This window comes from Mercurialis annua, linkage group LG7 (genome assembly GCF_937616625.2).
Source record: "Mercurialis annua linkage group LG7, ddMerAnnu1.2, whole genome shotgun sequence".
Lineage (NCBI taxonomy): Eukaryota > Viridiplantae > Streptophyta > Magnoliopsida > Malpighiales > Euphorbiaceae > Mercurialis > Mercurialis annua.
This window is the reverse complement of record NC_065576.1, coordinates 13,941,574-13,953,455: the sequence shown is the minus strand read 5'-3', so window position 1 is coordinate 13,953,455 and position 11,882 is coordinate 13,941,574. Positions and strand designations below refer to the sequence as shown.

General features: G+C 34.6%; 1 protein-coding gene across 1 annotated transcript; it reads right to left on the bottom strand.

The window, feature by feature from the left end:
• Window positions 1-6,161: 6,161 nt before the first annotated feature.
• On the bottom strand, window positions 6,162-7,529 carry LOC126656854 (uncharacterized). The gene is made up of 4 exons (XM_050351476.1): window positions 7,374-7,529; window positions 6,926-7,181; window positions 6,496-6,830; window positions 6,162-6,356 (listed from the first exon to the last, which is right to left on the bottom strand). The coding sequence occupies exons 1-4, from the start codon at window positions 7,527-7,529 to the stop codon at window positions 6,162-6,164; spliced, it is 942 nt and encodes a 313-aa protein (XP_050207433.1).
• Window positions 7,530-11,882: the final 4,353 nt, after the last annotated feature.

Genomic DNA, 11,882 nt, shown 5'->3' with positions numbered 1-11,882 from the left:
CTTCTGGGTTTTCATCTATCTTGACCTAATATCAGATTATGAAGTTGGGAGCCGTATAAATAGGGAGTTTAACATCGAACAAAGGGTCGCGTAGTTTTTGTAATCACATAAACCATAGACTAGAGTTTTCATTATTGTTGGATTATCGATTTATTCAGTTCTTCATTATTTTTCTTGTCGATTATCATTAGTTTACTTTCGAACAAGGTACGATTATTTTCAATTCTATATTCAGTATTCAATTTAATCTTAGAATGAGTTCTTTAATTATTGTTTTGAGTTATTTCATTATTATGTCTAGCTAAACCCTTCATTGGGGATTATTAATCGAAATTATGTCTGTTTAATTGAATTGGACTTATGGGTTTTGTGTTCTTGATGGGTTTTAATTATTGTGTTTAATGCTTAGCCTAAACTGATCACTTAGTCTTTGCCGTATGTTTTGATTTTAGCTCGAGAGAGTAAAATTGGAATAGAACAATATAATTAAGAACGCAAGAGTTGATTGTGCGAGAGTGAATTAACGAGTGCGGGTTCTTTGAATTTGCTTAATAATCATTAAATCGATTTATACTTAGGTTAATCATTGTGCGAGACTGAATAATTAACCTAGTATTAGTAGTTTAATGCTTTTGCCTGTAATTGCTCGAGAGAGAATTTTAGGTGCTCTAGATTAGTTTGAACGTCATCAGAACCATATAATCCATAATCTGAATTAAGTAAACAGCATAACTAAGATTAATAATCCCTGCTTTTCCCATTATTGTTAAAACACCTTTTGAATTACAGCTTTACTTTACTTTAATCTACATTTATCAATATTTGTCTTTTAATTTACAAAACCAACAAAAATTATCTTTTCGGCTATTCGAATCGAGTACTTTGACTAGTTGTCTTTAGAACTCTCTCTGTGGGTACGATATCCGGACTTCGCAGTCTGTATTACAAGTTGGCATACGTACGCTTGCGTATTTTTACCAACATATCACCATAACCTTGAGCTTCCATGGTCCTATAATAAAAATAAAATAAAATAAAATATCAAAAACCAAAACTGAAGAGTCTTTATGACCATCAAACCGAAACTCTAATATCAAAATTGTCAGACCCCGCCTTACTTAGCACGAGATTGACAATTATTTAAAATATATTTAATACCAAATCAAAATCGTAAAACGTATTCTGTAAATAATTAAGCATAAATATAAGAAAAACCTTTATACAACATTTTTATTTAAACCATTGTATGAAAAATAAGTATTGTTACAAACTTATATACATATGGTTCAAAATATATCTATAAGTACAAATAAGTTTATTATAAACCAAAACATCAAGGCATCTCAAAACTCGAAGGTGTGGACAATCTCTATGTCTCAAGACCAAACTCTAAGCCCAACTCTCTCTAGGCAACTGTACTATAGACTGCTTTGCTAACTGAAAAGGTTTTAAAACAACTAAAATGAGCGAAAACTCAGTGTATAGACATAACAAGCATAAAACATTCATATACTTAAAGTAAGTATATCATATAATAACGAATACTAGAAAATAGTTCAATACAATACAAAATACGTGTAAAGTCCATCACGAAAACATTTACAATATCAAAACAATTTCATTTTAAATGTGAAACATAGTTTATATTAATAATCAACTATAACAGTGATATACTACGATGTAACAATAATATAAACAATAGGCCTGTGATCAGGAATACAACACTGATCTACAGTCTAACCAACATATCTAGAGACACTTGACGGCTAACCCTTATCCATCATTAGCACGGCTTAGCCCTTCTCCCTTTACTGACCATCAATCAAGTGTCGTGTTTCAAATGCGCATAGACACTCATAATATCTCACATGTGCATATAACTAACTCAGCACATAACCAGGTGCATATCACAACTTAGCACCTCCCAAATATATCGTTACAGAGTAGGCATATCACATAAAAGAAATCTCAAATCATTTCATCAAAACTCAATACAATTCAACAATAAAACCATTTCAAATTATCATTCAAAACTTAACCAACTCAAACATTTTCATACGTCATTTGCCAAATCAAATGACTATTGAATTCGTCGAAAGGCATAACACTTCTATAACAAATAAGTCAATCTATCAAAAGGATAATATCTTAATCCTAATCATATCCACATATTGATTTCAATCAACACATCTTTCATTTATAAACAACATTGCATAATGTATCATTTAAAACGTTCAAAAAAACATTTTATCGAACACCTTTCGTACATTTTCAAAACAACCATATATAACCGCTTAAAACACAATAACCTTGACACTTTGAATATCAAAATAGCAAATTGATTCCAGTAGCAAGGGCTAGTATATCTACTCACCACACAACAACCAAAACTAGTCCAAAATCACGTCACAAACTGCCTTACTTTCTACTTGCACCATTGTTGCCAAAACGAGCACCTAAATGAACAACGTAAATTGCAAAACGCCATCACAATCATATATACGTACTTATGCATGATTATAAACTTGGCAACAAATCTACCTTACTAGGCAGAGCATTAGGCCTCTAATCAAACATGTCCTGGGCAAAATATAGACATAATTTTAACAAACCCTTCGGTGAAAGTTTATCCCTTTGAGTCTAGAATGAAAATCAAAAATTCTTTCTACATTTCAATATCAGAGTAATCAGTTATTTCAGTTTAAGTGAGGTGAGGTCAAACTTCTTTCACAGTTGAAGCAGTAAAATGTCATGGACATTTAAGGTACTAAAACGATTGAACAAGATTAAGCTCAAAGAATAAAATTTGTAGTTGACACTCTAAAGTTTGTTTAGAATCAAGAGTTACTTGATTTGAAGTTCCATAATTCTACTTATGTGCAAACTACTGAGGTTGTACTGTTGAATCAGAAAACAGAACAAAAATAAAATAAGATAAACAACAATTAAACTACATAATTAGATGAAGATACTTACCAATTAACTTTCACTTGATTTAGAACATCAATTATAGTAGAATTTGATCATGTTTGAAGTTAGGTTTTGTGTTTATTATATCTCCCTCTTTCTCTCTTATGATTGTTATAAGAGGAAGAATTGCTTAAGAGGTGAACTTTAACTCTATGTAAGTCATAGCTTATGATAAGAACAATAAATAAGATTTTTAATTATCTTATTACAGCCATACTAAAGTATCTTTTAGCCCTTTGATAATTCCATAAATTCAATTTTTTTTAATCCAACGAAATTATTCTAGTTTAACGACGGATTTCTATTTCAATTGAGTCCTAATAATTTTCAAAGAAATCAATTGACATGCTAAATAAACTCTAGAATTTTAATGTACGATAATGAATGTTTAATGAATTCATAATCTAACATTAGAGTATGGGTGTGACAATTATCCCCACCTTAGGAAATTTCTTCCTTAAAATTAATCTAGAATAGATGAGGGTATCGACTTCTCATATCCTCCTCTCGCTCCGAAGTTGCTTCCTCACTTCCTTGATGATTCCATAATATTTTCACTAAAGGACTTTATTTCTTAACCCTTTATCTTTCTTTGCTAAAATAATAACTGGTTCTTCTTCATATGATAAATCGTCCTTTACCTTTATGGGCTGAACCTGTAAGACGTGACTAGGATCACTCTTGTATCTCCGTAGCATTGAAACATGAAAGAAATTATGAATCTGCAATAACTCTGGAGGTAAGGCTAATTTGTAAGCCGCTGAACAAATCTTTTCAATTACTTCATATGGACCAATGAACCTTGGACTTAGTTTTCCTCGCTTGCCAAACCTTAATATCTCTTTCCATGGCGAGATCTTTAGAAATACTTTATCACCCACACTATAATCAGCCGGCTTTCTCTTTAAATCAGCATAGCTCTTTTGTCTATCTTGGGACTCCTTGAGGCGATCTCTGATCAACCGTACTTTTTCTGAAGTAATTTGAACAATTTCTAGGCCTATTAACTGTTTTTCCCCAATTTCATCCCAACACACTGGTGTTCTGCATTTTCTACCATACAATGCTTCATAAGGAGCCATTCCCAAACTTGAATGATAGCTGTTGTTGTATGCAAATTCCATGAGTGGCATATATTTATCCCAACTACCTTGAAATTCAATCACGCATGCACGTATCATATCTTCTAAGGTTTGAATAGTCCGTTCAGATTGCCCATCTATATGTGGATGAAAAGCTGTACTGAACTTCAGTTTAGTACCCAAAGCTAGTTGTAAGCTTTGCCAAAACCTTGATGCAAATCTCACATCCCTATCAGATACAATAGAATATGGAACACCATGCAGTCTAACTATCTCCTTAGTGTAAATCTTAGCAAGTTTATCAAGAGGATAGTTTACCTTTATATGAAGGAAATGTGATGATTTTGTTAGTCTATGAACAATAATCCATATCGCATCATGTCCCTGTTGAGTCCTAGGTAACCCAACAACAAAATCCATAGTCACATGTTCCTATTTCTGTTCAGGAATAGAAAGTGGTTGTAGCAAACCTACTGGATGTTGATGCTCTGCTTTAACTTGCTGGCATGTTAAACATCTAGACACAAATTCTGCAATTTCTTTCTTCATTCACGACCACCAATAGTTTTCTTTCAAAGTACGATACATTTTTGTACTCCCCGGATGCATAGCATAGGCTGAATCGTGTGCTTCCTCCATTATTTCTCTTTTCAATATATCAATATTAGGAACACATAATCTACCTTTGTACGGTAGAGTGCCATCATCAGAAACATTAAACTCATTTTTATTATCCTGCTGGACTTCACATCTGGATTTCACTAATTTGTCATCCTGATTCTGAGCATCCCTAATTCTTTCAATTAAAATAGGACCGATCCTCAAAGTATTTAATAAAGCTCCATTTTCACTTTCATTTAATTGTACATTAAGTCTTCTCAGTTCTAGTAATAATGGAATCCTTACTGTGATGATATAAAATAGATTACCTGAAGGTTTCCTGCTAAGGGCATTAACTACTACATTAGCTTTTCCAGGGTGATACTCTATAGTAAGATCATAATCTTTTAGAAGTTCTATCCACCCTTTTTTGTCTCAAATTCAGTTCTTTTTGACTCACTATGTACTTCAAACTTGTATGAGCAGTGTAGACAAGACATTTCTCACCATATAGGTAATGTCTCCATATCTTCAAAGCTAATATGACTGCTGCAAGTTCTAGATCATGTGTAGGATAATTCAATTCATGTGGTCTTAATTGCCTTGAAGCATAAGCAATTACCTTTCCCTGTTGCATTAATACACATCCCAACCCATTCTTGGAAGAATCACTATATACAACATACCCCAAATCTGTAACTGGAAGTGTCAAAACTGAAGCTAAAGTTAAATAGTCTTTCAAAGCATCAAAGCTATTCTAACATTATTGACTCCACACAAACTTCACGTCCTTCCGTAGTAACTTTATTAATGGTGAGGCAATAATAGAAAAGTCTTTCGCAAACCGTCTGTAATAACTAGCCAAACCTAGAAAACTGCATACCTCATGTAAATTACTCGGAGAATTCCAGTTAATTATAGCTTCCACCTTTTAGGATCAACATAAATTAACTCTGCTGAGATGACATGGCCAAGAAATGTAACTTTCTCTAACCAGAACACATACTTACTAAACTTGGCGTACAACTGTTTTTCTCTTAAAGTCTGGAAATCAAGTCTCAAGTGCTTTGCATGCTCTTCCTCAGATCTAGAATACATTAAGATATCATCGATGAATACGATCACAAAGCTATCTAGATAAGGCTTGAAAACTTTGTTCATCAAATCCATAAAAGCAGCTGGAGCATTAGTTGACCCGGATGGCATAATAAGGAATTCATAATGACCATATCGAGTCCTAATGCAGTCTTAGGAACATCTGGATTCTTAATCTTCAATTGATGATAACCAGATCTGAAGTCAATCTTGGAGAATACTCTAGCTCCTTGTAGTTGATCAAATAAGTCATCTATTCGAGGAAGTGCATACTTGTTGCGAATTGTAACCTTGTTCAGTTGTCTATAATCAATAGACAATCTCATAGTTCTATTTGTTTTCCACAAATAACACCGGAGCTCCCCAAGGTGAAAAACTAGGTCTAATATAACCTTTATCAAGCAATTCTTGCAACTACACTTTTGGTTCTTTCAACTCAGCTTGAGCCATTCTATACGGAGCTTGAGAAATAGGGTTCGTGCCTGATTGCAAATCAACACTAAATTCAATCGCTCTATCTGGTGGTAAGCCTGGTAAATTATCAGGAAATACATCAGCGAATTTATTCACAACATGAATATTTTCAAGTTTTACTCCTTTTTTTTGTATCTATAACATATGCCAAGTATGCTTCATAACCCTTTTTCAACATTCTTCTAGAAGTTAAAGATCATACCATTCCATAGTGTTCTGAACTATTCTCACCTTTAAATATAACTTCACTATGTTTTGGTAATTAAAAATAAACCCTCTTGCTATAACAGTCAACAACTGCTTTGTATTTGGATAAAACATCCATACCAACTATAACATCAAACATCTGAAGCACCAAAGGTACTAAATCTACCTCAAACTTATAATCCCCAATATGTATCTCACAATCTTTATAAACATGCTGACAAACTACTGATTGAGCCACTGGCAAATGTACAACTAAAGCATGGTTCATCACACTCTTATCTCGAGGTATGCATGATATGAATGACGACACAATGAAAGAATGTGTTGCACTAGGGTCAATTAAAACATAAGCATCCCTACCAAAGATAGTTAACCTACCAAAAATAACATCTGGAGAATTTGCTGTTTTTTGTTGAGTCAAAGCAAATACTCTAGGTTGTACAGCAGGTCTAGTAGTCTGAGTACCTAGCATAGTTGTGTTGAAGTTGAGGCTCCACCTTCCTTATTTGCATTAAAGCCAGAACCTCGACCAGAACCTCTATCAAAGCCTGATGTTCGACCACCTCTATTAGTAGTACCTTGGAAACCTCTGCCACGACCTGAGCTAAACTGTTCCATACTAGGACAATCCCTTATAATATGTCCCATGCCACCACATTCAAAGCAAGTTATAGATCTCTTCTTGCTAGCCACACTACCTACACTAGATGCTGGCTGCCTTACTAAGAAATTACTATCATGCGATTGAGGTCTCTGTGAACCAGACCAAGACCAGGGTACTCTATTACCTCTAGATCTTCCCGTCTCTTTTTTTCGTTGTTGAAATGAGTTAGTTCCCTTGTTGAATCCCCCATTGTTTCCCAGTCCAAACTGAAGCTTTTTGTTTACTCTCTTGTTCCAGGTCTTCTCTCAGCTTTTCTTTTTCTATCGCCTTCTCAACCTAGCCTCTGAACTATGTTCCCTCATACAATGATAGCTCATTCTTAAAATAGCTTGCAGCCCCTCTTTGAATCTGTAATATTTTTGAGCTTCTGTAGGAAAGATTTTTGAAGCAAACTTGCAAAGTTCTTCAAATCTATCAATGTATTCCCGCACTGCCATTAAACCTTACTTTAGAGCAATAAACTCATTTTGTCTCTCTGCGTTGTATGCTTTAGTTAAATTCTCCCTGCAAAACTCATTCTTGAATATCTCCCAGGTCAACTGATCTCCTAATAACAATCTAATCCTAACAAACCATACATTTGTTGTATCATGTAGCAAGCCATAAACATTATTGGCCTTCTGCCCATCTGTCAGCTCTAAAGTGTTAAATGACTTATCTGTAGCTCTAAGCCTATTTGCTTATTTGGAATCAATGGTGCCATGAATATCAAATGCTCCACACTTCTTAGCATGTTCTATGATATCCCCAAAGTTTTCTTCTTGTCTCCTGAGCTTGCGGAGTAACAATGATAGTTTGTGCTAAGACAGCAGGATCTAGCTGTAGGATAGGTACAGCTGAGGGCGGAGGAGGTACTGGTTGATTATCTACATGAAACCTAGACTCATACTCTAATTCATGATCAGTACTACCCCTAGACTCTACCTCATCCTCTACATTCCTACCTTGTCGGCCAACATTCTCACGTTGAGAAGCCCTATCCCCATGACCTTGAACTTCCATGGTCCTATAATCAAAATAAAATAAAATAAAATATCCAAAACCATAAGGACTTAAGTGGCAATTTGCCCCCTCAACTTGGAAGCAATGGGCAACTAACACATAATTTAACTTTGTAGGAAAATTAGCCACGAACTTGGTAACCATGGGCAATTAACCCTATTTGGGCAAATTAGTTTACAAGTTGAGAGGGTAAATTGCTAATTTAGGAAGCAATTAGCTTACAAGTTGAGGGAGGAAAATTGCCAAAATGGGGTTGATTGCCCATAATCAACAAGTTTGTGACTGATTTGCCCACAAAGTTAATTTATGTGTTAATTGCCCATTGCTTACAAGTTAAAGGGGCAAATTGTCACTTAATTTAACCAAAAGTGAAGAGTCTACATGATCATCAAACCGAAGCTCTAATACCAAAATTGTCAGACCCCGCCTTACTTAGCACGAGATTGACAGTTATTTAAAATATTTTTAATACCAAATCAAAATCGTAAAATGTATTATGTAAATAATTAAGCATAAATATAAGAAAAACCTTTATACAATTTTATTTAAACCATTGTACGAAAACTAAGTATTGTTACAAACTTATATACATATGGTTCAAAATATATTTATAAGTACAAATAAGTTTATTTTAAACCAAAAAATCAAGGGATCTCAAAACTCGGAGATGTGGCCAACCTCTATGTCTCAAGACCAAACTCTAAGCCCAACTCTCTCTAGTCAACTGTACTTAGACTGCCTTCCTAACTGAAAAGGTTTTAAAATAACTAAAATGAGCAAAACCTCAGTGAATAGACATAATAAGCATAAAAAAATTTAAATACTTAAAGTAAGTATATCATATAATAACGAATACTAGAAAACAGTTCAATACAACACAAAATACTTTTGAAGTCCATCACGAAAGCATTTACAAATATAAACGAATATCAAAACAATTTCACTTTAAATATGAAACATAGTTTATATCAATCATCAACTATAACAGTGATATATTACCCTCTAACAATAATACAAATAATAGGCCTGTAATCAGGAACACAACAACGATCTATAGTCTAACCAACATATCTAGGCACACTTGACGGCTAACCCTTCTCCATCATTAGCACGGCTTAGCCTTTCTCCCTTCACTGACCATCAATCAAGTGCCATGTGTCAAATGCGCATAGACACTCATAATATATCACATGTGCATATAACTAACTCAGCACATAACCAGGTGTATTTCACAAGTCAGCACCTCCTAAATATATCGTTACAGAGTAGGCATATCACATAAAAGAAATCTCAAATCATTTCATCAAAACTCAATACAATTCAACAATAAAACCATTTCAAATTATCATTCAAAACTTAACCAACTCAAACATTTTCATACATCATTTGCCAAAACAAATGACTATTGAATTCGCCGAAAGGCATAACACTTTTATAACAAATAAGTCAATATATCAAAAGGATAATATCTTAATCCTAATCAAATCCACATATTGATTTCAATCAACACATTTTTCATTTATAAACAACATTGCATAATGTATCATTTAAAACGTTCAAAGAAACATTTTATCAAACACCTTTCGTGCATTATCAAAACAACCATATATAACCGGTTATAACACAATTAACCTTGACACTTTGAATATCAAAATAGAAAATTAATTTCAGTAGCAAGGGCTAGTATATCTACTCACCATACAACAACCAAAACTAGTCCAAAATCACGTCACAAGCTGCCTTACTTTCTACTTGCACCGTTGTTGCCAAAACGAGCACCTAAATGAACAACGTAAATCACAAAACGCCATCAAAATCACATATACATACTTATAAATATATCTAATAGTTATTTGACCTAAATTCAGCTCCTACAAATGGATTTCTATATGATTTATGCATGATTATAAACTTGGCAATAAATCTACCTTAATAGGCAGAACATTAGGCTTTTAATCAAACATGTTTTGGGAAAAATATAGACATAAGTTTAACAAACCCTTCAGTGAATGTTTATCCCTTTGAGTCTAGAATCCAAATAAAAAAGCCTTTCTACATTCCAATAACGGAGATATGAGTTATACCAGTTTTAGTGAGGTGAGGTCAAACCTCTTTCACAGTTGAAGCAATAATATGTTATGGACATTTCACATATTAAAACGATTGAGACAGATTAATCTCAAAGCATAGGAGTTGTAGGAGACACTCTAAAGTTTATTTGCAATCAAGAATTACTTGATTTGGAGTTCTATCACTCTACTTATGTGCAAACTACGTAGGCTGTACTGTTGAATCTGAAAATAGTACAAAAACAAAACAAGATAAACAACAAATAAACTATAAACTTAGATGAAGATACTTACCAATTAACTTCTCACTTGATTTATAAGATCAATTCTAGTAGAATTTACGCATGGCTGGAGTTAGGCTATGTGTTTGTTATGTATTTCTCTTTCTCTCTTATGATTGTTTTAAGAAGAAGAATTGTTAAAGAGGTGAACTTTAAATCTAGCTAAGTCATAGCTAACGATAAGCACAATGTGAGCGGAGCGGGGTTCGGGGGCCGCTCGCCAAAGGCTTATGGCTGACTTCTCGATCTGGAAATGGTTTGAAAAAATGGAGTCGCCACCTAGTTCAACTAGGAAATGCCTTTTAACTGACTAGATAACCTTACTCGCCTCTGGTAAGATTATCGTGCATCAGACCAAAGACTAGGGTTCGTGGACCTCTCCGAGACTCTTGTTTCTGACTTATCTGTTACCGGCTTTATTTACTAGACATATTCGTTTTTATCTCATCTCAACAGTATGTGCAGTTCACAGATTATGAAAGCTGTAAATAAAAATGTACGAAAGCAGTAAACACATTTGATGCGCATATGACTCGATCAGGAATGACATTTGAGGCAAGTAGTAGGTATTCCTAAGCATACATATAACCCTAGAGATTTCTAGCAAATAGCAAAAGTCTGCCTGGTCTGGAATGATTACATGCACAAAGCCTCAAATCCGGATATATAAGTGTGATTTGATTGATTTTATTAGGTGATCATGAAAAACCTATACAACCGTTACTAAGTTTTTATGGTAGTCCCACGATGTCTAAGTGATGGGCTGGATTTGCATTAATGGGAAGATTTTAGGTGATTAGTCCTTTAACTAGGTATTATTTGATTTGGAATGCTTTTGGAAAGCGATAAACAGTGCTGGCATGCTCAGGGGCAGTTTGATATACATACAAGGTTAGAAATACTTTTTAATCTCGTTGATTTTTGAGTGCCTAGAACTCGCACGGGTTTTGACCATCGGTTTGGTCGGAATGGGCTCTCGGGCAGACCATGAGAGTTGTGGGTCTCGTCGATCCGGTTCTACTAGTTTGATCTGAGTCGATTTTCAGTCGGGTTAGCCCAAAATCGGCTCTGGAAGTTACTGGTTTACTGGGCCTCAGGCTCGTGGGCCCGATTTATACATTATGTTACATATTTAGACTTCTGGGTCTGTTTTACATCGGGTCTGGCCCGTTGCAATACAGAATATTAAACTACTCCTAATTCTCTACGTCTGGATTCAAACTGGTCCTGGTTTGGAGTTCGGATGAGCCAGGAAACACATTTTGAAGTCTGGATCGAAGCTGGAAGGATCTGGAAGTGATTCTGGGAAGAGGCGACAACGAAGAACACAACACCAGCTTAAGCTGCTGGCGCTGGCAGGATAAGGTGACGGCGCCGCCACTTGTTTTTTTGCCACAAGTCCGTTTCTCATGCAAAAGTAGTCAAAATCGCATAAAAT

Coding starts and splice junctions, on each gene's coding strand:
- LOC126656854 (XM_050351476.1), bottom strand. CDS start 7,529: ATGGCAGTGCGGGAATACATTGATAGATTTGAAGAACTTTGCAAGTTT. Junction 7,182..7,373: donor TGAGGGAACATAGTTCAGAG/GCTAGGTTGAGA, acceptor TCTGGTTCACAG/AGACCTCAATCGCATGATAG. Junction 6,357..6,495: donor TTGACTGTTATAGCAAGAGG/GTTTATTTTTAA, acceptor CATATGTTATAG/ATACAAAAAAAAGGAGTAAA.